Source organism: Pygocentrus nattereri, chromosome 26, assembly GCF_015220715.1.
Source record: "Pygocentrus nattereri isolate fPygNat1 chromosome 26, fPygNat1.pri, whole genome shotgun sequence".
Classification (NCBI taxonomy): Eukaryota; Metazoa; Chordata; class Actinopteri; order Characiformes; family Serrasalmidae; genus Pygocentrus; species Pygocentrus nattereri.
In genome coordinates, this window is record NC_051236.1 from 3,818,578 (window position 1) to 3,845,000 (window position 26,423).

General features: G+C 42.3%; 1 protein-coding gene across 3 annotated transcripts in view; it reads left to right on the top strand.

Moving 5' to 3' along the window:
• Positions 1 to 26,423, top strand: part of cntn4 (contactin 4) — a 344,140-nt gene that overhangs the window by 150,158 nt on the left and 167,559 nt on the right. For all 3 annotated transcript variants that reach the window (XM_037535160.1, XM_017711697.2, XM_017711698.2), the window contains exon 5: positions 16,321 to 16,416. In XM_037535160.1, the coding sequence (XP_037391057.1) occupies positions 16,321 to 16,416 (96 nt within the window). The remainder of the gene's footprint in view (positions 1 to 16,320; positions 16,417 to 26,423) is intronic.

Sequence of the window (26,423 nt, forward strand, 5' to 3'; positions counted from 1 at the left end):
GGTATGTTGTGTTTTTTGGTGTGGACTGGTTTATTGCGGAGTGACTTACTGGCTCGGATTTCTTTACTGTGGTGGGCACCAGGGGTCTGTAACACCATAACAGTATAGTTTCAGCATTACGTTATGCATTATATTTGCATTATGGATTGTTATGAATGTTAGGAATTGATCATGTTTGGTATCAGCTTAGGAACTCCTCACAAACTCAGTATTTTCTGGCTAAAAGATGAAAATGATGGAAGTTATTGAGGTGTCTGGCATGCGGTAGGTGGTGGGGAGGGTGGCGGTTTGAATAATTAAAAAATATAATGCCTTAAGGGGGAGTTCCACCGATTTGTCAACAATTCTGCGTAACTAAGCGGTTAAGGTGTAAACAGAGTCATTCAGAGTGGTTTGGTGTGAAACTCTCTGTTCTAGAGAAACAGAGTCAGTAGTGCACACAGTGGTGGTGATAGGAGGCAGACGTCCCCCTCTAAAAGCACAGAAAGCACATTTTCCACTGTTTAACCATCATCAAAAGCTCAATCCAGTCACCGGACATCAGTGTAGGTACATCTGCCTCAAAATCTCAAACCAGCTCTTTCAGGTTCCATATCGCTGTCCAGCTCCCTGACCCCTGCGTTTCACATGTTCCCCTGCATTAACACTCATGATGCAACTCACTGATGGTCGTCTAATGAATGCAAAAGAATGTACTTGATGGGGGCCAGTTAAATCTGCTTTATTTATTTATTTATTTATTTATTTATTTATTTATTTGTTTTGATTGGTTCATTTGTTTAGTTAATTTTTAACACTATATTAAAAGTGATACTGTTCCAAAATTAAAATTACTCAAACTTTTAGTAGGGATTTCCAACATTTCTTCAAAATCGCTGCATAATTATATAGTCAAGATGTAAGCAGAGGCGTTCAGAGCGGTTTGGTGTGAAACGCTCCGTTCTAGACAAACTTACCGGGTCAGAGCTGTTCACAGTGGTGGTGATAGGAACCAGACGTCTGAAGAGTTTAATGCCTCTGAAAACGTTTTGAGAAGGTTTGTGGCCTCAGACCTATTTTTGTGAAGGGGTACATGTAGGGCATTGTAAGTGCCCCCCCCCCCCCCCCCCCCCAAAAAAGCTGATTTTTTCAGATTCACTATTTTTCCATCATCGTCTGGGTTCTCTGGTGGTTCTGGATGGTAAATAAAGTGTCTATATCTGTGCCGTAGTCATGGCGACGCCTGGTTCCCATCACCACCACTGTAAAAACGTGTGATCCATTTCACACCAAACCGCTCTGAATCACTCTGTTTACATCTCAGCCGCTGACTAATGCAGAAATTAAGAAAATTTCCTCTTCAGTTTGACCGAAATTCCCGTCGCTAATGCAAAAGTTTAATAATTGTTAAAAACATTGTGTTTTAATGCCTCATGGGTAATTGCCCCTATCTCAGCGCTAATGGCCTCATTCATACTAAAAAAATTAAGCGTCCACTTGCTTTCTGCACTCATACTTTGCTTTGTTATTGTTGCCACTTTAAGCAATATACCGAGTTACAGCAGCCGTCCAGTCTAAATCACTAATGGGGATGTCTTCCCCTCTTTTTTGTCTTCTTTTATTCTGAGGGTTCAAATTTGTCCCTTGAAGCCAGTTGTTTACGCAGCACTCTTTTATTATTCCCCATGTGTGCAGAAGGAATAAAGGATAGAGCACTGCCTCTTTTTCTCCCTCTCTCTCGCTCTTTTTGAAAGGCCTCAGCTGCATCCTACCCTCGGGTGCCCTATTGAGGACAGCTCTCAGAGCACCCGCTCAAACAATGGTCCCTTTGCTCTTTTTTGGGGACGGGGAGGAGCAGCCGGCACAGTTTTGTTATGCACCTTGATGCGGTTGTACTTCCGAGCCGGCAGGCTCCTCCTCCGGTCACGGTGAAGAGCCCACAGCCTGTCCAGCTCAAGATGGCCATGTGTGTCCTCTCTTGGAACCACAAATCACAGCACCCTTTTTATCTCTCTCCAAAATATCCCAAAAAAGATACTTTCCCCTGTTTTTTTTGTTTTTTTTCCCTCTGGTAAATTAATTCAGTACCTTAGATGTTGAATGCGTTTGTCCACTTTGTTCTCGCAGGCTCTCAATTTTCTGACTTCTGTGAGGCTTTTATCTAACATCCTGTCCTCTGCTACACATGAAAGTGCCACTCTAGGCCTTTGTTGCCGGTCTGTCATTGCCCAGATTGGACCCAATAGGCTCACGATTGCAAGTGCGCGAGTGCCAGGCTTGCATGGGGCCGTTCGTTCCACAGTTGCTCAAACAAATGTGTCGGCTTTGGCGATGAAAACAGAAAGAGCAGAAAGCGAAAGAGCAGATAGTGTCGACTGAAAACCGCAGTTGTAAAGCAGATCATTCGTGTGGTTGTGTCTAGTGTAGTGGGTATCTCTGCCTTCTATGCTGTAGACTTGGGTTCAGTCCCCCACCTGGCTCAGCACCCTACACTATACCAGTCCTTGGGCAAGACTCCTAACACCACCTTGGCTTTCCTGTATAAAAATGACCAAATTGTAAGTCGCTGGATAAGAGCGTTTGCTAAATTCCATAAATGTAAGTGTAATTCCAGAGCTACAATCTGATTGGCTGAGCCACGTTTGAAGCTTTTGTAGAATCCACGATATACACACACCTTTGACAACCAGTTGTTAATGGAATAATCTATAACTCTCATGCTGCTCAAAGGGACCACCGAGTGTACCAATGAAGTAAGAATGTTTTTTTTTGTTTAAACTGAGGGGCAACTTATATTCTTAGCTAGAACCAGGCTGGTCAGCTGACTAACAGCCTAAAGAACTCCATCATTAATATCACAGGCTTGAATTAAAGTAGGTTTGGTGTGATTTACTGTAAATGTAAAAGTCTAAACATGTCTTACATGCTTTAAATGTTCATGTTTCAATCAGAAGTCACGTCAAACCCAGGCCGAATCCCAAACAGCTCCATATTCCCTAAACAGTGTCCTAGTTATGGATATTTAGACACTGTATCTTCTACAGTCAAACAGTGTGTCATTTATCCAGCATGGATGTGTCCAAAATGACTGTTTCTTAGCTGTAATTTGCTCTGTTGGGCTGCAGGATCCAGCATTTAAACCCCAACGTAGTGCAGTATGTAGGGAGCAGGGAGCCGTTTGAGATTCAGCCCTAACGTGAGAAGAGGGCGCTGCTGGATTGGTGCTGCATAAGACTTGCGGTGGTAATTTGGTGACCTAAAGGTACTTCTAAATCGAAGGTTTTTGCATTAAACACTGCTGCGTTATCGTATATTCATTGTTAAATTACAAAGTTTTAAAAAAATCATGAAATGACTGCAATACACAGTGATGGTCAACCGGACGTTCTCCTCATTCAGAGGCCCATGGCTGCTTGGCAATGATACCATACCCTAAAGGAACTGCATTTCTTTGCGGAATACTTGTTTATGTAGATTATTATTAATAATATCAAATTATTTTCTGAAAAGATATGTATATTTTATCATATTTTATGTTGGCCGCCGGAGAGTTTAAGGCAGTCTACTTCACGTTGTGGCTAAGAACACCCTTCCTGTGATAAAATCTCAGTGAGGCATGGCCTCTCATGGCTTACTGCTGTAATATACTTATGACAACAACTGAATTCTGTATTAATACGCAACATATTGATAGGTGAGACCAGAGCAACTGCATTAGTGCTGTTTTCGGGTCGTTTACCAAAACACGCCTTCTGTAAGAACCTGATTCAGGGCTCTGAATTATAGTATTTACTAAAGGATTTACTGTGAAACATAAGTAGTATTAAAGCCCATCTATAGCACTGTTAGCTTGATGCTAACATTGCACAGGAATTTACAGAGCAGCGCTATTAGAAATTAGCATTATAATTACAGTAATAATTTCATTTAAAAAGCTACTTATAAGGTGAAGGTTTTCACACAAAACACTACTTTATTTTGAACTATTCATAATATGACCAACTAAAAGAAAACAATTAAATGACTGCAGTGCACAGCCATGTGAAAACCAGAGGGAGATAAATGGAAAAAAGCAACAGATTCCAAAACTTTCCAAAATGATTAAAAGCTACAGTTAAAATGGGGCTCCTAACAACCACCTGGAAGAGCTGGTCGACCACAAAACTGCCCCCATCAGATAAACAGCACTGAAAGCTTTGATCACTGAGAGAGAGGAGAAGATCAAGCTGCTTCAGATCTGAAAACATCCACAGGTGTTTCTGTCCATCCTTCCACTGTGAGAAGACCACTCAGCGCTGTGGGTCTGAAAGGACGTGTAGCTGATCAAGAAGAACCTCACTGAGAAAAGGAGATGGACACATCAAACAAAGAAGCTGAGCGATGGACTGACCACCCCAGAGTCCAGACCTCAGCACCACTGAATGGGTTTGATTCAGAAAATCATCACCAGCTTCTCAGACTGAGCTTTGGAGGCGTGTCTGCAGATACATTGAGGAGCTGAAAGTGAGTCTCCTGATAAGAATGGAAGCTGGAATGAAGGGAAAGAGGGACTCACTGACCCTCACACAGCTGAGATTAGATTCAGCTGTTGAGGTCATTTTCTGTGAAGCGCTTAAAAGTCATTTTGACTGGAAATGACGCATGAATGAGGTCTTTGACTTTTGCACAGATCTGCTTTTTGTGGCTTATTGCTTCAATAAACACTAGCAAAAAAAAAGGAAAATGACCAGAGGTTATGCTGCATTCAACAGGTCGTTGTACTAAGGCCTGTTTATTTGGCTACAGCTGTGCACGCTATTAATAATCTTTAGCTTCTTTCTGTTATAAAGTTACAGTTATTTTCAGCAAGGTGAATATAAACATTGCATTTTACTGGTGTGCAAACGACCAAAGTGGGCTGAAATGGACTTAATATGATGTTTAAATTACAGCTGTTTCTATGAAAGACTACAGTGGTACTAAAACTACAGTCAGCAGGTTGTAGCTGTGAGGGGTGGAGCCGTAGAAACCATATTCAAAAACAATGACTCAAGTATAGCGGTGAAAATAGCCGTCGGTAATTGATTCTGAACCATCAGCAGAACGCCTGTATGACTTCAGCCGCACGAGCATCGTCAGTCACCGGCCTGAAGGTGCCCTTTTTACTGGCTGTGGCTGCCTGTTGGTGAATTACCAGTAAAGTTGACTGTGTTGTAAACAAGAGCTAAACAGCAAAGATACAAACAATTAACATGTTCTGGCCTTAAAGAATCTTTAGAAAGAATAATTTTTTAAATTTTGAGTAAAATAGTGAATGACACAGGTTGCCTGGTTGCATAAAAATATTTTTACGCATAATATTTATATTTTTATTTTTCTCGTTTTTTTTTTCTTTTTGTCTTTTAATTGTTTATATTTGCTATTTTAATTTCTGTTTGTCTTTTGTGAAACATTGTCTGAACAATTGCTATATAAAGAAAGTGTATCATGATGATGATGATGATGATGATGATTATTATTATTATTATTATTATAAAACAACAGTTTTCTCTTAAGAAACCCCATAAAAGAGTTCAAGGGAAATTGTATGTTTTTTCTTAAAGGGTTTCCTTAAGCTCTTTACATACCTGAAGAAGCCTTAACAGTTCAAATTTGTTATTATGTGCAAAAATAAAAATAAAACTTTACATGCTGGTTTAAAACTTAGTCATAAACTACACTTTCCTTTCATTGTACAATCTCCATTTAATCCAGTGTAGTCCAGGACTAAGTTTAATTCCTCTCTGGGAAACTGACCCCTTAAGTTTTATTTTCCAGGAAATTTTCCTCCTTTTTAACAAACAGTTTACTGTACACTGTTAGAAATGAAGCTCCAGCAGTGGGTTTAAGGTCTGATTGTGGAGCTTAAATCAGTTCCTCCAGGTGAAAAGTTGGTATTTGTTCCTTTTCATAACCGAATGATTTAAACCAGAGCAGTAGAGTAAAAGCCTGGAGGCGAGGCGAGGCGGGGTGTGTGGAGTCAGGACAGCTTAGAACAGATCATCTCAGTGGATTCTGGTTCAGTTATGTTCCCTAACTAAAGGCACTGAGATGGAGCCTTGAGGGTCCCACCCCAGTGACAGGAGGGGGACTGACCCAGAGACAGTCTAGTACCTTTTTTACTGAGAGTGTAGTTATGTAAACATGGTTAAAGTCTCAAACCGTACCGTTCACTCCCCAGTCCATGTTGAAGTCACTGTTTCGGTGATGTCACAACTTACATGCATTTGCCTATTCAGCCTAGAGCGATTTAGCTCCACCTACTCCACAGTGAAGTTATAAGGATTGTTTCAGCCTGGACTGCTTGTTAAAGAGGTACATTACAGTGTAGCCAATCAGTACAGAGCTCATTTACATATATCAGTACACATATTACATATGCAAAAGTTTGGGACCACACATCCCGGCAAATTATATTTCAGTGCCAACTAATAAAGCTTTTCTTAGTATATAGAAGTATGTAATAAAACGTTGGGCCCACTGGCAGGCCCGTTGTTGTAAAGGGGTTAAAATATTGATGGGAAAAAAATATAAAATATGCCAGGGTGGCACAGTGGCGTGGTGGGTAGCGCTGTCGCCTCACAGCGAGGAGGGCCTGGGTTCGATTCCCCGGCCGGGCGACCGGGGTCCTCTCTGTGTGGAGTTTGCATGTTCTCCCCGTGTCTGTGTGGGGTTCCTCCGGGTTCTCCGGTTTCCTCCCACAGTCCAAAGAAATGCAGTCAGGCCGATTGGACATGTTAAATTGCCCCTAGGTGTGAGTGACTGTCTGTCTGCCCTGAGATGGACTGGCGACCTGTCCAGGGTGTATCCTGCCTTCCGCCTGAAGACTGCTGGGATAGGCTCCAGCACCCCCCCACCCCCCCATCCCCCCCCACCCCGGACGGAGAAGCAGCTTAGAAAATGGATGGATGGATGAAATTCAGCAAATAAACAGTAATTGTGTGTTTAAACGTGCAGAAGTGTGTTCTCTGTACAGGATGTGTTCAGTAGCTCCCACATAGAAAATCAATAAAACATCACTTCACAATGGGGGGCACAAACTTACGCATACGGCAATTTAAGGGGCTATCACCAAAGTGTAAAATAAAATGAAAACTACAGTGACCGTTCGTAAGAACTTGATGTAAACTGTAAACTTTAAAGAACGTATATTTAACTTAGGCCCAGTCCCATTTCACTCCTCGCCCCTACCACTGAGCCCTTAGCCCTTCATTTAGCACGGTTCCATCTAGGGCTGGGGTGTCCCGATTCCTCTTGTGATGAGGGGTAGTTAGGAAGTGTTGGGGCTACACGGCCCTCCGGACGTAGGTTTTTCAGAGGTACAGTGCAAACAGAGATGAGAAATAAAGGAAGACCAGCAAGGCGGCTGAACAAGAGACCAAAGAAACCCACAAATGTGAGAATTTTCTCCATTAAAAAATCACAATAACCACAGTATTATAGTTTAGTGGCGTTTCAGTGTATTTATGGTCCTTTTCTTCATAACAAGCATAAAATATCGTTAATAGTATGCCAGTGTCTTGGTAGCTTAAATGGTGCAGCAAAATTTGGAAAAGATGCCAATGAATATCTGACTTCACCTTCATATCACTGAAGAATTAGGGGGGGGTGATAATAAATAATTGCCCCCCTCTTTGAAGGCGTATGATCCCTAAATGTAACTAAAGCCCAGCAGTGAGGAGCTGAACTTTCCCCTCCTCTGCTGTCCCTGCAGACGGGCAGGGTCGCCTACAGAGCGGCGCTGGTAGCTGATAATGAAGTGATGCTCTTTTATTTGAGGGTCTCATTTCAGAGGGAAGATCTCAACCACTGCCCTGTAGCTCAGTTACACTCAAAAACAAGGGGTAGGGGTAAAAAGAAGAAATGGGATCAGGCTGTGGAGTTGTTTATTAACTTAGAAGTTCAAGTTAAAACTTATTGTCACCTCATTTCTCTTTCCAGTGCCATTCATGTTGCCACAGACATGACATTCATCCTGCTTCTCGTCACATTTTTAATGCTCATGGCTTGTTATTGACTTGGTACAATAATGCTGACTAATTCATATTTAGGCATCGAGAAAATCTTTGACTGGAACTTTTAAATACAGGCCGTTTGCTGCGAGGCTGGATGGACCATTACAGCAAAATCCCATATTAATCTGTGAAAAAGAGCAAAGAATTGCTTTTCTTAATAAGCGAGCAGTGTCTCAAATTGCTGTTAAATCACAGTGGCTCCCAGGGTTAAAGAGAGATTTATGTTTTACGAAATAATTAAGGTAAGGCCATTTAATGGACTTGTCCTGTGGCCAATATGACATATATTAGCTGACCTTATACTGCTTTTCATAAATCAATGACCTCCGTAATTTCGTATTTAAATCTGGCCCTGAAGCAGAACCAATCGGCAGCGTGCTTTGAGAGATGATGGGTACAGTGAGGGACATTTAGCATTGATTTTGCCCACAAAGAGCCCCTTCATCCCTGCTCCACTGCTCCAGGTGACATCACTGAGCCGGGCATATTGGAGGGGAGTTTAATGAGAGCTTATTCGTCTGATGGGAGCGATAGACTCTATTAGAATTCGGCTGGCCGGATGACTAAGCTTTTTACGTAATGTATCTGCTTTGTGTGCTGATTTGACACGTAAAATAATTTCTAATGTTATTTAGATAATGATAGTCTGGGGAAGAGAGAGCCTTATTAGTTCCTCTTAAAACCACTCAAGTCAGTTTGAAGACTTTCCTAACTTTGACGGCTATTTTTCAGCTCGGAAACTGCGTGAACTCTCTGAACTGACTGTGTGAACTTCTGTAGAGGAAATTCATCCACAGTGTCCCACATAAATGAGTGCAGTAAGTGCTAATTCAGCATCTGAGGGTCTGCAGCGCTGTAGGCCAGCGAGGCTCCAAAATCTTTAAAGGCGACACTGTTTCTCAGAATCCCCTCTGTTGAATTAAAGAGCCCATATCGGCTTTTGTGGGTGGTCGTGGGCTGGAGTTTAGGGAACCAGCCCCGTGACCAGAAGGTCGCCGGTTCGATCCCCAGAGCTGACAGTACATGACTGAGGTGCCCTTGAGCAAGACACCTAACCCCCAACTGCTCCCCGGGCCCTGTGGATAGGGCTGCCCACCGCTCCGGGCAAGTGTGCTCACTGCCCCCTAGTGTGTGTGTTCACTAGTGCGTATGTGGTGTTTCACTGCACAGATGGGTTAAAGGCGGAGGTGAAACTTCCCCGTGTGGTACTAATAAGGGTGTTTTGATGTAGCATGAAATCCTTGTAGTTTCAAAGCATACCATTCGCACCCCAGTCCGTACAGGCCATATTAGCTGAAAACAGGACCATCTTGTGATGTCACAGAAGCTAACACTTTTACATATATCCACTGCCCAAAGTTGTTTCTGCCCAGGTTTGCTTTTTAAATGTGGGCAGCCAATCAGACCAGAGTTCATTTACATATATGAGTCTTAAAGGCACAGAAAGACAGAATGTTTGATTCTGAGGGGTATAGAGAGGTGGGAAAATGTTGGTATGAATTACTTGTCAAAAGTCATGCAAGTGTCATCAGTGGAGCTCAGCGGGAAACAGTAGAATACAAGGAAAATGCAGGACACTTGCAGTTTGAATTGACACCCACAGTGTTTGTTCAGCCATACACAAACACACAGTGTAAGTGTCCAGCAGGGCTTTTTTGTTTATTCCAATCAAATGACAATATTTGGCTTCTGCTCATAAAAATCCCTGTTGTTGAATTAAAGGTCCCATATGACGGGGAACTCATTTTTCTTGTCTTTTTTTAAATGAACGAAAGAGTGAGTACACTCTTGGCTGGTCTTCCCATGCGGCCATCAAGCCTCTGCAACTAATCCAGGATGCGGCAGCACGGCTCGTCTTCAATCTGCCCAAGTTCAGCCACGTCACCCCACTGCTGCGCTCCCTTCACTGGCTCCCTGTAGCTGCATCAGATTTAAACCCTAATGCTGGCCTACAAAGCCAGAAATGGACCAGCCCCTACCGACTTGATGCCAATGGTGAAATCTCGAACTGGACCTCGAGCCCTTTGAGCTTCGAGTACAGCTCGGCTTGACCCGCCATCCTTCAAGGTGTGTGGAAGACAAGCGTGGAGAATGTTCTCCGTACTGGAGCCCAGGTGGGGGAATGAACTCCCCCTGGCTGTCCGAACAGCAGAGTCTCTCACTGTCTTCAAACGCAGACTGAAGACCGTCTCTTTACACAGCACTTAAATCAGCACTGAATTATAAGCTGCACTTATATATATTTTATTGTATTGCACTGTGTTTTGTAGTTTATTTTGTTGTATTGTATTGTGTTGCATGGCTCAGAGTTCTGAGTTCAGCTCTGCTCCTTTTCTCTCTGTATCTACAGTGACTGTGTTTCTATCAGTATCTGAGCTCAGGACCGTCTTCCTCTCTAACCTACTGGTAACTAACAAAGAGACTTTCTCTAGACGGACAAAGCACTTCTTGTAAGTCACTCTGGATAAGAGCGTCTGCTAAATGCTGTAAATGTAAATGTATGTAAATATTAATGTACCACTCATCCCCCATCTAATTCAGTTTGAATTCTGCAGCTCTACAGTCCAGTGAGGCTTTTTTTTTTATTAAAACTAAAATCTTTAAACATGACACCGTTTCTCAAAAATCCCCTCTGTTGAATTAAAGGGCCCGTATCATGAAAAATCAATTAAGATTAGATTAAGAGACCCTTATTAGTCCCACAACGGGGGAAATTTCACCTCCGCCTTTAACCCATCTGTGCAGTGAAACACCACATACACACTAGTGAACACGCACACACTAGGGGGCAGTGAGCACACTTGCCCAGAGCGGTGGGCAGCCCAATCCACAGCGCCCGGGGAGCAGTTGGGGGTTAGGTGTCTTGCTCAAGGACACCTCAGTCACGTGCTGTCAGCTCTGGGGATCGAACCGGTGACCTTCCGGTCACGAGGCTGGTTCCCTGACCTCCAGCCCATGACTGCCCCCATGACTACATATCTTTTAAAATTAAGTAGCATGAAAATAATATTAACGTTTCAAAACATACCATTCGCACCCCAGTCCATACAGTCCATGCAAGATGAAAAGAAGTCCTGTATTTTAATTCATTATTTTTGTGACATCACAAAAGCCAGCGCTGTTACATATGTCCACCTACAGCAGTTTAGCCCTGCCCCTTCACGCTAAAGCTGATTTTTCAGTGTGGGGAGTCAATCAGACCAGAGTTTATTTACATATATCAGTCTTAAAGGCACAGTAACAAACAATGCTTAATTCTAAGGGGTAAAGAGAGGTTGGAAAATGGTCATGTTAGAATGAATTACTAGACAAATGCCCCACAAGTGTCATCATCATATATAATTTATATAAAATATAAGGGGAACCATGTCCAGCAAGGCCGGCTTCCTTCATCAAAAACCGAAAAGCAGCAGGCTTGATGCTGTTTATGTCACTGAGCTGCAAATCGCAAATGGGACGCCATTAAAACCATTAAAGACCTTTTCAGCTGCATTAGACGCAAACACACCAAAACAAGGTGATTCTTTCCCTCTGAAAGGTTTGGGAATTAAACAGATTACATTCTCGCCTCTCCATCCCAGAACCGAACGGCCTTCCCACCCAAGCCCATTCGGCCCCAGTCCGTTTAGTTCCGTGAACGCCATTACGTGCTCCCGATCACTGTTCGCTGCTTCTTGAAGAACATTGAGAGGTTGGGGAATGAAGGCCCCTTCACACAGACCCCACTTGAGACTTCACAGGGTGCCCATCCGTGCAGGTCCATCTACCTCCACAGATTACCTTCCGCGATAAATCCGCACAGCGATTCGCGGGAGAGGAAAGCCAGCAGGCTTCAGCTTGTTATTGTTTTCCATCAATTGTCAGAGAACCAAAAAATAATAAATTAGTTCCAGAAGAAAGAAGGTAATTTCATCTTCTGGGGTATTTTTGGAATGGCTTTGAACTGTTCGCCGGCGAGCTGGCGATGAATAAAACACAAAAGGGAGCCTGATAACTTGGGGAGCCATTAAAACCATTGATGTGTGACTTATGACGGGCAAAATACCGCCGCTATCACGGAGGTACAGTGGGTTGCGAGCGTGCTCGCCTGTTCAGGGGGGCCGTTATTGATTTCACCTTCGTTTAATCAGTCTGCTGAATCCCGTAAAACTATACAGCAGATGATGGGGGGGGGTGATGGTGGGGTGGGCTTCATTTTTTTAATGTTTTGCAGGCTGGAATGAATCGCTGTAGATCATGAGGAGGCTTCAGGCTCTTTCGCAACTTCTGAACTTTTTTCTTTCTTTTTTATTTTTTTATTTATTTATTTATTTAACAGCAGTGATTCAGCGCTAGTCCCGGGCGTTGTGCAAAAGTTTTGGCACCCCACGATGAAATCGCATGACGTTATGCTGCGTGAAAACAACCTGACGCATCCTCGCATTTCAATGCACAATCGGTTTGCTTGCTTTCCTGAATCTCGCAGTTTTCTGTAGGTCAGTCTGTTCGTTTAATCATTTTCCGAATCTCGCCTTGAAGCAAGCCCAGTACTGTTTGGAGTCGTAATGAAATACTCAGTCTGGCTAATCAGCACTTCATTATGTTAAATCTGGTGATGCAGCTTTACAAAGTTTTTTGACGGTCTTGTTGGAAAGTTATTACAGGAAAGTTGGTATAATGTAGTGGGTAACGCCTCAGCCCCCCCCCCCAAACACCACCGCCGCCACCACCCGGTTCCAGCGAACAGAAGCTAAACTGACACCCATTTGCAGGATCCCTGAGAGCGCAGAGTTGAGTGACTGGTGTTGGAGTGGAAGCTGAACATGTTCTGTGGTGAAGCTGAGCTTTGCTCTGCCTCTCAGTTTTCCCCTCTTACTATTTCGTACTTGTTGGTGGGCTCCCACACCACCAGTCAGGTTATACTTCAACATGGATTGGTAATTAACCACCATCATTTTCAAATAAAGCCGTATACCCACAACGCAAAAAATGGTATCTTGTCAAGTAAAATTTGTATCTGAAATCTTAAATCTAGACAATAAATCTAATATTTCTCCTGTCGAGATCCTTTTAGACGTCTAAAAGCTCCTTCACAGGAAGTTATGATGTGAAATAATCTCTGAACCTCTGAATTATGCAAAAAATTGGAACAATTATTATTTATTTTACTCTTAGAAATTCAGCATATCTGATGTAATTTGACCAGGGGTGCTCACACTTTTTGCACAATACTTTACACAGAACAGAAGTCCTTCATCAGCTGATCGGTGCTTCTTTTGAAAGTGGTGTCAGGTGAGCGAGAGCAGAGAAGACTCTAAAATGTTGGGTGTTTGGAGCTGCGGCTCTGGGACCGAGGGCCACTGCTTTAGAAGCTTCTGTTTTATCTGTGTGTTTTGTTGTTTTTTGTGTGTGTGTGTGTGTGTGTGTGTGTGTGTGTGTGTGTGTGTGTGTGTGTGTGTGTGTGTGTGTGATAGATTTGGGTCATGCGCTTTAAGTATCTCCACTGAGTTTCATCCCTCAAATGCATCAGAAACAAATACGAGGTTTTGTTGCATCAGCAGAACGTTGTTTGCATCTGTGAGAGTGCATTCCTGGGGCACTGTCTGTTTTTACCCAGCAGAGGATTTTCCGGGTGCATTATTCCAGTGAGAGCACCGAGTCTAAGCACCAGCTACATCATTCAGGGAAGCTTAATGACAAACACAGCCCCCACATGTGCCTGTAAAATTGCAAAGCAAAAAAAGAAAGAAAGGGTCAGTTATGCAAATGAGGACAGTTTTCAATTATTGTCAAATATATCGCTGTTGTTGGAAGAAAACCCTGTATCTCCAAATTGATAACTTTACAGGAGAAGGAAAAAACCGACTTTGCTTTTAATGTAAGTCGATGGAACCAGAACTTTTTCCAAGTCATTTTTTGGTCATTTCTTTAAATTCATTAACCATGAAATTTACATACAGTGTAAAGGACAACAGGCATTTTCAAAATATGTAAAAAACTGAAGAAATGTCAAAAATGGAGATACAAGGTTTTTCGCTAACACTTTCTATGAATGTCACATTTGTAAGCATCTATAAACACATTTATAACATGTTATAATGCATTCGTAAAGCATTATAAACATGGTTATAAATCTTTATAAACATGAATTACACTGAATTATATGTTATAGCCATGTTTATTATACATTATGAATTGTTAATATAATGCATTATAAGCAGTGTTAATAACTTGTTATAGTTTCAGTGCCAAAGAAGTCAGTCCCAGCTTGGAGAGCGTAAAGTACAGACGAATACAGAGTTTATTTACGTCCTGAGATTTCCAGTGTTTTATATCTCAGCGCTGCTGCTGTTAGAGCTGCATCTTCAGGGCTTCAGTCCTGAATATTCAGATGCTCCAAACAGGCCGTCCAGCCTAGAATCACTGCTACAGTGAGCTTTTCTTACCCAGCGTCCCACTTTAAATGCTACACTACATTACATCACAGCAAACCGGGTACAAAAAGACTGATATCAGCTCTGGTTTAAACTCTGACATCTGAAGCCTGTAATGAGCTTTATTGTGTTTTAGTGTTTCAGTAAATCCTTCAGTAAATTATTCAACCTGAAGCCTCAGTCTGAACCCTGGAGGAGGCTTTAGTCCAGCACGCTTCACTTTACTCAGAGCGGACTAATACAGCTTATGAGCTCTTATAATGCGTTATGAGCAGTACTTATAATGTATTATGTTAACAATTCTTAATGCATAATAAGCATGGCTATAACGTGTAATGTCTTTTTATAAATATTAGCCATGGTTATGACTGCATTATGACTGCATTATGACATGCTACGAATGTGTTTATAGATGCTTACGAACATGACATTCATAGAAAGTTTTCTTCCGATATCAGCGATACCATGCAAATACGGTTTTACGCCAAAACGTGGGTACCCTTTGTCAAATTGTGAAAAGAAGCCCTCTACAGAGTCCGCCAAGTTATTGCACAGTGACTATTATTTGCTGGATAATAATGCAGAAAAGAATTCCAAAGGAAGGAGAATCCCGCAAATACAACACAGCAGCAGTTGACCATCAGTATTTTGTAGAGTTGGGATAGAAGATGACACAGAAAACACTGCATGTGTGGGCAAATGCTCTTTTATTGTGAATGGGCACTTCAACAGACAGCAAGCAATGCCAAGTGTTATTCCAACAAAAACCATGGGGAGGGGTTAAAACGAGTTGGTTCAGGTCTTTATTCACTTAATCAAATTGAGAGTAACATGACATGGTTAGACGTTCGCAAATTTATTTATTTATTTATTTATTTAAAATGAATGTATTTGAAAAAAAAAATTCTCTCTTCTCTCACAGCATTAGCAATGTCAGCCGTGCCTGCATTAAAAATAAGATTTTCCCAGGCATTAAATTGCGCCCAGTCAGTATTTACTATCAGTCTGCATTTTAATCTAGTATTTTTAAAAATCGAGTATTTTACCAGTATTTTGCACTTTGCTCTAATTGCAAAGAGACAAAATGCAGCTGCACTCCTTTAATCTTATTACAGCAACTAAAGCTGCTGTGCCTTTTTCAGTAACTGATAAATTAATCAATTAATTGATCTTGTTGTTCTAAGCAAAATCATTTTAAGTAAGTCCTGGAAAATATTTGCAAAGCAATAAAGGTGGAAGGCAGGCAGCTCGTCACCTGTTCCACTCCTCATCAGTTTGCATGTCTGAACATATTAACAGTAACACAAATCGTGGCCTATTTTCTTTCCAATATGTCAAATTCAGCCAATAAGTTTAAAGCAGTTATAAGCAAGACATTCGTTTTATTATAATGTGAGATGATACTTGGCAAAGTTGTTCTTTGACTGTGTCCACTTTTACTGGGATCCTCAAACTTAGGGGCTTAGCCGGCAGGAGCTTTGAGTTTTCTTAATAAACCCACGCGATGGGGGGTGATATAGCCCTCAGTCAGGCTAAAGGCTGTTTACCCTGTCTCTGTGCACACTGCGGCAAGGCCCCGACTCAGGCAGAGCAACAACATGTCTATTTATATACAACACTGCTCTCAAATGAGCTCTATTCTCTCTGTTTTCCACACTACCTCATAACGCAGGAATAGATTGTTAATTTCATGCTGAATATAGTTTCTGCATGAGCATTAAGACGCTGCATCAATCACTGAAGTTTATTATCTCTTTCTCGCTGAGTTTCAAGGTTAATCTTTTTCATGTGCCCTTTGTAAAGTGTCTCTCTCTCTCTCTCTGTCTGTCTCTGTCTCTGTCTCTTTCACAGGAACCGGTGAATTATTCATGATTTTTCACTCTTGTTTCTTTCAGACTTGGAAAACTTCAAGACTCACCGGAGAAGCGCGGTGTCTGTGAGGGAAGGCCAGGGGGTGGTGCTTCTGTGTGGTCCGCCCCCTCATTCAGGAGGTCAGTGCCTTCACCTGTAACAGGGGGCGTTAGAGCTGCATGACACATGGGTAACATACCATACCGCGACGGCCAAGAAGCATTAATGCCATCATTATATGTCAAACCATCTGTCTAATTGCTAAATGTTAAACAGTGGTCCTAACTAGGACAGAGCAGCTGGTGAGTATTGGCTTAACTGGCATGCTAACAGCTCTGCACACCACAGAACCTGCTCAGGTCTGGTGGCTACGGCACAGACACAAGTTTAGATGATAGTGACTCAAATCTGAGCGAGAGAAGTTGAGCAACTGGCTCTGAAGGGACGGAAAGGTGAAGTAAAACCTGTTCCTTGGTGTTTGGACCTGTAAGTGGGTCAGATTAGGGGAATAGATGTGTTGGACGTTGGTGGCAGTCATGTTTGGGGGGTGGCAGTCATGTTTGGGGGGGGTTTGGTCCACATTTGATTGTTTGTTTTTTAGATATTGTAGCTATAGTAACATCTGTTTACACAGCCACTGACATTCCATCCCAAATACTACTGACAAATACCTTCTATCTGTACATCAATTGTACACACACGGATCAGGCATAACATCATGACCACCTCCTTGATTCCACACTCACTGTCCACTTTATCAGCTCCACTGACTGTATAGCTGCACTCTGTAGTTCTACAGTTACAGACTGTAGTCCATCTGTTTCTCTGATACTCTGTTACCCTGTTCTTCAGTGGTCAGGACCCCCATGGACCCTCACAGAGCAGGTACTATTTGGGTGGTGGGTCATTCTCAGCACTGCAGTGACACTGACGTGGTGGTGGTGTGTTAGTGTGTTGCGCTGGTACGAGTGGATAGAGAAATGAGAGGCAGACAAACTAAGATTGATCTCAGCTCAACTCAGCGATGGCTAAGAGCTTCACTCACCACAGAACACGTTCAGTTTTCCCTCCAACACCAGCCACTCCACTCTAAATGGGAGTCAGTTTGGCTGGAACTGAGCCTGTGCTGTGCGGTGCAGCACATAAGGCCTGCTAACTGAGCCATCAGTCACTTTTACTCTCTCACGCATTATAACCGCTTCATGTAGGAGCTTTCTAAGAGGGAGTTTTTAGAGGTGGACGTCTGGTTCCTATCACCACCACTGTGAACAATTCTGACTCGATTATTTCTCTAGAGTGGAGCATTTCACACCAAACCACTCTGAATCTTAATAACTGAAATATGCAATTTGGAAAAAAATCTGTGTATTTCTTTCTTACTCTCTCCCCAAAAGTTTGATTTGTATAAAATACTCTAAATCACGTCGATCATATTCTTATACTTTGACATGACGTAATGGCTGTCTGTACAAATTAGAAATCGAGGCGTCTGCCAGTTCATGTTTTCTCATCCGCCCCCCCCCTGTTTGTTTAACACACTGGTCCCTCAGCTGCAAATGATGTACTCCCATTTGCAACCCCCAACCCTCACACAGCAAGTGCAGGCAAGTCCTGCATCTCTCCAGAGATTAGGTGTTTATGTGTGAGCCACTTCCTCCTGTCTGTCTCCACACTGACAGCCGGCTTCCTGCACTTTGTTTGTCCGTGCAGGTCAGAGCTATAAACATCATAGAAGCTTTCAGAGACAGCGGCCACCCTCTTCAGCTGTCCGTCAAAGAAGTGGAAGAGGAAAAAAAAACCTCTGCTATCCTGTAACTGCAGCTCTGCTCTCTCTCTCTCTCTCTCCATAAAGCCTTCATTAACACCGCCTTATCAATTTAATAGCTCATATTAATTAATCCAGCGGCATGTGTTTTAACAGCTGATTAATGGTGTTGACAGTGATGCTCATCAAAATAGGCCGGCTTGCGGAAAAAGTGCTTTGTCATGCGTCCTTTTTAAGCGCTCCTTTCATGCTTTGTGATGTTTATTGATCAACATAGCTTGAGTTTCGAGAGGGAATTTTGACTATCTGTCCTTTTTGTCAACAGCGGCAGCAACATCTAACATAAAATAAAAGCTGAATTTTAAGCCTTTATCGTGAGGGTGGGCAGTGTGTGTCAAGGTTCTCAGGATAAATTATGCCACAAGTGCATTTTCCTGGATCAGACGCAGCTCAATAGCGCTTATATGCGATTGCAGTATACTCTTATAATGCCTCTGAAAGTAAATGGGGTTACGGAATAACTGACGTTTGGGAGAAAGACCAAGCCTGAAACCTGAAACCTGAAAATGAGATGTTTCTTGGTGTTTGTATGAACATCTTTGTGATAATACACAACATTTCCTGAATCACTAGAGTCGCCCTTTCCGTTCTGTCGCATCGTAAGACTCACATCCAAGTTATGAGTCAATGAAGACGAGGTGAGACCCACGCCATCTGCCTCTAACTGTGTGGAGCTGGTGGGTTCGTGTGTCCGTCTACATTCTGTCTCTAATCTGTCTGTATCCTATGGACACTCAGGGATTCACTAAGGACTGACGATCACCTCGGAAACCCTACATTCTTCATTCAGTCACCTCAGTCACAGTGTGTAAAACTGAGATTGGTTTGGGAAAATAGCCATGTGGAGAACATTTATGTGCTATTTTACTCATATATTACACTTCATTCGTGATCCTGACACTGATAAACCCATTTCAAACACCAAAATAACATCATCCACATGAGCAAAGCTGTTTTCACAAGTGATATTAAGAATTTCTAAAACCAGACTTCATTATAGAGAGAGCTGAGATTCTTCTGAACGTTTTGATGCACAATATGTGAGTATTATATCATATGCAAGTGCCTTCAAAGGTGAATTTATGAATGTAAGCAAAAATCAAGAAAATGCCCTCATACCCCAGAGGCTTAAAAAGGTGGGAGGGGGTCCATCCTTCTAGCTCCAAGCAGAAACTCCATTCAGAAGTGCACAGACCTCCAAACACAGTCCAAACTCGTGAACGTTCCCAAACATTTCCCAAGGTTGGATTCTGGCTGACTAAAGCAACGGCACAAGTTTAGATGATAACGATGCACATCTGAGGAAGTGAAGTTGAGCAGCTGGAGCTGAAGAGACAGAGAGGTGAATTTAAACCTGTTCTGTGTTGTTTGGATCTCTAGACTGATCCACTAACTTAACACTAACTTAGTGAACATTGTTTTACAGTCATTTTCAGAAGATTTTGGCCTAAAATATCCCATGATCAGACCAAGGGAGCCCAATTGGTCTCATTGTCTCTGGGTGGGTAAGATGACCCTCCCTCTCCCCACTTCAAGCAGCACAACGCCGTAACAGAACTGACAGGTCTCCTCCAAGCGTGTTGAACTATATAATCACATTATTTTAGCAACAGTTTGAAAAGATGAGGAGCCTGGCTTTTACAAGCCTCAGATGCATGTGCTGGCCTTCACCCTCCCAGCGCTGGTCACATCTTTAAATCCTTTCATGCATTGTTTTGGAAAAGTAGTCCCCAAAGAAAACTTTATCTCAGATTTTACCATCATCAGCATCTCATATCACTGCTGTCAGAACAAAACCTCGCATCGCCATTTTTGCCATTTTTCAGTTTTTGACATAATCTGAAAATGTCTGTTCCTTTTTACGCTGTGTGTAAATTTCATGATGAATGGACCAAAATAAATGGCCCAACATTGCTTGGAAAAAAGTCTGGTTCCACTGACTTGCATTAAAAGTAAAGTATGTTTTTTCCTTCTCCTGTAAAGTTACTATTTTGGAGAGGTTTTGTTCTGACAGCAGTGAAATAAAACCTCAGAAAATACACTATATTTCCAAAAGTATTCAATCACCCATCCAAATCAATGAATTCAGGTGTTCCAGTCACTTCCATGGCCACAGGTGTATAAAGCCGAGCCCCTAGGCCTGCAGACTGCTTCTACAGACATTAGTGAAAGAATGGGTCGCTCTCAGGAGCTCAGTGAATTCCAGCGTGGTACCGTGATCGGACGCCACCTGTGCAGCAAGTACAGTCGTGAAATTTCCTCACTACTAAATATTCCACAGTCCACTGTCAGTGGGATTATAACAAAGTGGAAGCGATTGGGAACGACAGCAGCTCAGCCACGAAGTGGTCGGCCACGTAAAATGACAGAGCGGTCAGCGGATGCTGAGGGGCATAGTGTGCAGAGGTCGTCGACTTTCTGCAGAGTCAATCACTACAGACCTCCAAACTACATGTGGCCTTCAGATCAGCTCAAGAACAGCGTAGAGAGCTTCATGGAATGGGTTTCCATGGCTGAGCAGCTGCATCCAAGCCTTACATCACCAAGCGCAGTGCAAAGCGTGGAATGCAGTGGTGTAAAGCGCCGCCACTGGACTCTAGAGCAGTGGAGACGTTCTCTGGAGTGACCAATCACACTTCTCCGTCTGGCAATCCGATGGACGAGTCCAGGTTTGGCAGTTGCCAGGAGAACTGCAAAAGGTGGGCCAACATCATATTAAACCAGATGGAATAAGAATGGGATGCATAATACTTTGAAATACAACTTTGACAGAGGGGGAGAAGAAGTCAAGCCATTCACTAGTAGCTCACTATTTTCAGTTGAAATTGACAGATTTATGCAGATATGTTGAAAAATAGGTGGAACTCTCTCCGAGAGCGACTGAATTCGTTCATTAAAACAGCTGTCTGGATATTTTTGTGCACAGCATATCATGTAACGTGAAATGCCATCCAGGATAATGACGTTTTAAACCCCATTCCTATATTATCAGCACGTTTATCAGAAAATATTTACAGAGAAATTCGACAGACAGGCGCGATGGTCTTCTCCCTTGGGGCTTGGAGATTGTTAGTCTATTTTTGAAGAACCTGATTTGATTATTTCTCCTGTGCGCTCAGTGAAGAGCTCGCGGTGTCATGGCAGAAAGAGGGAAAACAAAATGCTATTTCAGTTCTCTGTACATAAATGCTCGAATGATTAAACAGCCTCAACAGCGAGGAATAATGGAGACTCAGGCATCAAAGAGGCTGATATCACATACTTAGATCAGACACGAATGGGAGCTGTCAGTGAGCGACAGAGCTGGAGACGTAGTCAGGTTATATCCTAACAAAGCCTGTATCATCTCCTACAAAACAGTCACAACTCTTTCTCGGGGTGGCTGCTTCTTTTATGAGGCACTGGTTTTGTCTTTTCTGGCTTATGATGCCTCAAATTACTACGAGAGTGCCAAAGATGCCGGTGCTCTTGCCTGACAGCGAGACATTTTAAGTCCCATCTGTGTCCCAAACCCCAAATTGCGTTGCACTTTGTGGACATAAATGGCCCGATTGCTTTCTAATGCCTTCAGGAAGCACTACAGATGGCACTGATCCAATACTCAGTGTAGGTATTGGGCTGATACCAGCGGAAAATGCTGGATCAGATACTGAAGGGGGGAAAAAAAAGAACAAATCCGATCAGATCTGTAACAAATCCAGCCTGAAATAGAGCAGAATTTCTTATAGCTCAACATAAGATAAAGTGAAGTAACAGTAGCCACATACAGTCCAACACTGGGATTAGAACAAGCAGCAATTTAAGTATAATAGAAAGATTAAAGGGGAATTTCTGCATGAATACATCATTAAGGCATTAACAGTGTCACTCAGAGTGGTTCAATGCCAAATGTGCCTTTCTAGAGAAACAGTGCTGGTGAATGGAACCAGATGCCTGCCTCTAAAAGCTTCTTCGCATTTTATATGAAACGGTTATTAATATATTGCCTGATGCTTCAGACGTTGTTTTGTGATAGTTTCAACACTGTGTCCACTCACTGTCCACTCTATTAGACACTCCTTCCTTGTCGGTCCACCTTGTAGATGTAAAGTCAGAGACGACAGCTCATCTGCCGCTGCACAGTTTGTGTTGGTCATCCTCTAGTCCTTCATCAGTGGTCACAGGACGCTGTTGGCTGGATATTTTTGGTTGGTGGACTATTCTCAGTCCAGCAGTGACACTGAGGTGTTTAAAAACTCCAGCAGCACTGCTGTGTCTGATCCACTCAGACCAGCGCAACACACACTAACACACCACCACCACCACGTCAGTGTTGCTGCAGTGCTGAGAATGATCCACCACCCAAACAGTACCTGCTCTGTGAGGGTCCACGGTGGTCCTGGCCAGTGAAGAGCAGGGTAAAACGGGGCTAACAGCATTTATCCCAAAAATTGGATTGAATTGGAATTGAAATTTTGAAAAAGAAAAACTGTAATCACTGATAAACAAGCTGCTCCCGTGCCTCCAGAACGCCACAAACATCTCACAGCTTCGGTGAAGCTCTGCAGGCCCCGCAGTCTCACTGTAACTGCCATCCTGAGCGTCAGCATGTGCGAGGCTGGAATAGGAGATCAAACCATGCAGTAACCGCCTGTGATTCGGGCCGCGTGGAATTAGGATGCTGCGGATGAAAGTTTGGCAGACTGTGTGGCCATTTCCACATAAGCTGCTATTGTACATCTGACACAGTCATTACCAGCTGCGGTACCTTCTGTTGCGCAGTTTAATGATATCTGTGGCAGGAGAAGTTAGGATCATTCGATTAGTGGCGGCTTTGTCGCGAAGGCTGCACTGTGCTTTGTGTGTGAACCCCGTGGGTTTTGCATGGGGGGATGAATTGATCATGAATCTTTACGGCTGATCCTGATTCTAATATCTGTGCAGCCGAATTGGTCAACTGCCAATGGTTGGTAGATATTTATTAACTGAAAACATGGACTTTGTGGTGTTAATGAACACATGACCCACTCCTACTCACAGCACTTTCTATCAGCCAGAGTCTTAATCTTAAAAAAAGCTTATTTGCTCTTTAATGAACTGTGATTGGTTGGTGTAGTGGATAACACCCTACAGTGTTTTAGAATGGGGTTTAAGCTCTGTACACTATACCAATAAGAGTCCTTGGGCAAGACTCCTAACACTGCCTTCGCTTTCCTCTGTAAAATGATTGAATTGTAAGTCACTCTGATTGAGTGTCACAAACATAATGTAAATCTAGGGCAATTTGAATGAGGTCATTATACGCTGTGTCACATTGGTACCATTTACAGGTGTAACAGCAGCATGAATTTACAGCACGAGTGGACATACCTACAGTCATACGCAACAGTTCGAGTATCTTTAGTTGGTTTTCTAAATACAAATAATTTAGCACATCCTCTGGAGAGAACGTTTTAATAAAAAAAGAGAATACATCAACAACATGACATTTTAAATGTGCCATAACTTTTGCACAGGCCACATTTTACATTATTTTTCACTCAAATATTTATCAAATCCAGCAAATAGGTCAACAATTCACTTATTTACACTTGGAAAACCAACCAAACATGTCATTTGACATATTTAGAAGGAAAAAAGAACATGAGATGTGGCCTGTGCAAAAGTTTTGGCACACTTAAAATTTTTTTTTTTTTTTTTATCTGCTTTTTTAATCAGATCAAAACCTTCTATCTCCTTTTTTTTGTCATTTTCCAGTTTTTGATATAATTTGACAATGCCTGTTATTCTTCACATTGTGTGTAAATTTTATGATGAACGGACCAAAAGAAATGGTCCAAAATGACTTGTAAAAAAAGCCTGGCTCCATTGACTCACATTTAAAGTCAAGTCTGTTTTTTCCTTCTCCTGTAAAGTTAGCATTTTGAAGACACAAGGTTTTGTTCTGACAGCAGTGACATGTTGCACTGAAATTTGATGAAAAATGCTGTGTTTTAACTGATCTCTCTGTTAAGGATGTGCTAATGTATTTTCATTCAGAAGAAATGAAAAGATCAACCTTTTACATGCGACTGTAGGTGTGTTTACTTGTGCTGTAACTGAATGCTGCTGCTAAACTGTACCACAATATGTCAATTTTAATAAATAAGCAGTAAATGTGCATTAAAAGGTTCTCTTTAAAGGATGTGTTTATTTACGCTTAGAAAACCAACAAAACATGTCATTTGACCAGGAGTGCCCCGACTTATACATCCAAATGTACAAGACCAAATAAAGCTACTTATTTTTCAGAAAACACACATGCAGAAAATTACATAGAAGCCTCAACAGCTGAATCTGATCTCAGCTGTGTGAGGGTCAGTGAGTCCCTCTTTCCCTTCATTCCAGCTTCCATTCTTATCAGAAGCCTCACTTTCAGCTCCTCAGAGAACCTGCAGACACACCTCCAAAGTTCAGTCTGAGAAGCTGGTTGATGATTTTCTGATCAAACCCATTCAGTGGGGCTGAGGTCTGGACTCTGGGGCGGTCAGTCCATCGTTCAGCTTCTTTGTTTGATGTGTGCGTCTCCTTTTCTCAGCGAGGTTCTTCTTGATCAGCTACACGTCCTTTCAGACCCACCGTGCTGAGTGGTCTTCTCACAGTGGGAGGATGGACAGAAACACCTGTGGATGTTTTCAGATCTGAAGCAGCTTGATGTTCTCCTCTCTCTCAGAGATCAAAGCTTTCAGCGCTGTTTATCTGATGGGGGCAGTTTTGGAGTCGACCAGGTCTTCCAGGTGGTTGTTAGGAGCCCCGTTTCCTCTGCAGCTGTTAACTGTTTTCGAACTCCATCTGTGGAAACTCTTTTCACATGTTTTCCTTTGACTTTCTGCTTCCTTATGCAAGTGAATTATCTTCAATCTAATGTCCTGTTTTTAGCAGTAAAATTAATCTTATTATTTTACCAGGGAATATGAGATTAATGCAGAGCACGCAAATATGCACACATCATTGTTCAAGAAGGAAAATGTAAATATTTTGAATGTCCTAAAAGATGGTGTTGCGTATTGTATAACATTCAAGTGACGTTTCTACTGAAATTGATGAAGTTTAAACAGGTTCTTAATCATCTAGTATTAGGTGTCAGTAGTGATGCTCTCAGCCTCTGTCAGAAAAATCAACAAGACTTTTATGGTGGATAGGACTTCATTTGGCTGTTGTCTGATTACACATTGCTTATTTTTTGTTGATCAGGCTGTGAAATTGAGCACCAAGCTCTGGAGAAGAGGAGAAAGAGAGGACGGACATCCTCTCCTCTCACTTCTCTCACATACTCTCTGTAAAACCCCTGTGAATTAAATGTACATTACTTTTCTAATGAGATTGAATTGCAAGGAGAGATGAAAACTCACGACACAACAGAAGCGTCCTCTTCACGGAAAATAGCTTGATTTTCTGCGCTGATTGTGATTTTCATTTGAAAAGACTTGCAAATTTGAAGTGCTTATTGAGACGAGTATGTGGGACGTTTCATCGTATTGGATTTGTCGAGTCTGTCCTCTCGTTGGTTGTTAGCTTCTCCAAGAAATTCCCGCGAGCTGTCCTCACAGTTTAGATGAAAATACTTTTTTCGGAAGAGCGTGATTCGTCTTTTTTCACGTTTGGAGAAAGGAAGAGTGTAAAACCGTCGGCAGGAGCTCTCATTGCCGGCTTTGTTGGCTTGATGCGTCTCGGCTTGAGCAGCGAGGCGCGTTGGTACGGTAAGGTTTTGTGGTGGTGTTGTTTAAGCGGTGCTGATCCTGATTCTACTAAACTGTAAAGGATGTGTTTATTTACACTTAGAAAACCAACAAAACATGTCATTTGACCAGGAGTGCCCCGACTTATACATCCAACTGTACAAGACCAAATAAAGCTACTTATTTTTCAGAAAACACACACGCAGAAAATTACATAGAAGCCTCAACAGCTGAATCTGATCTAATGACAGCCGAATTGGTCAGTTGCCAATTGTTGGCATATATTTATTGGCCCTCTTTAACCCAAAGCTCAAACTTTGTGGGGTAAATGAACACATGACCCACTCGGATTTACACCACTTTCTGTCAGCCAGAGTCTTAATATAAAAAACCTTATTGGCTCTTTAATGAAATATGATTGGTTAGTGTAGTGGATAACATCTTTCCATGCTTTGGACTGGGGTAGAAGCTCCGTACACTATACCAATAAGAGTCCTTGGGCAAGACTAACGCTGCCTTCGAACTCCTTCCTAACGCTGCCTTCGAACTCCTTCCTAACGCTGCCTTTGCCAATCATCTAAAATGATTGAATTTTAAGTCACTCTGGTTAAGAATGTCTGCCAGG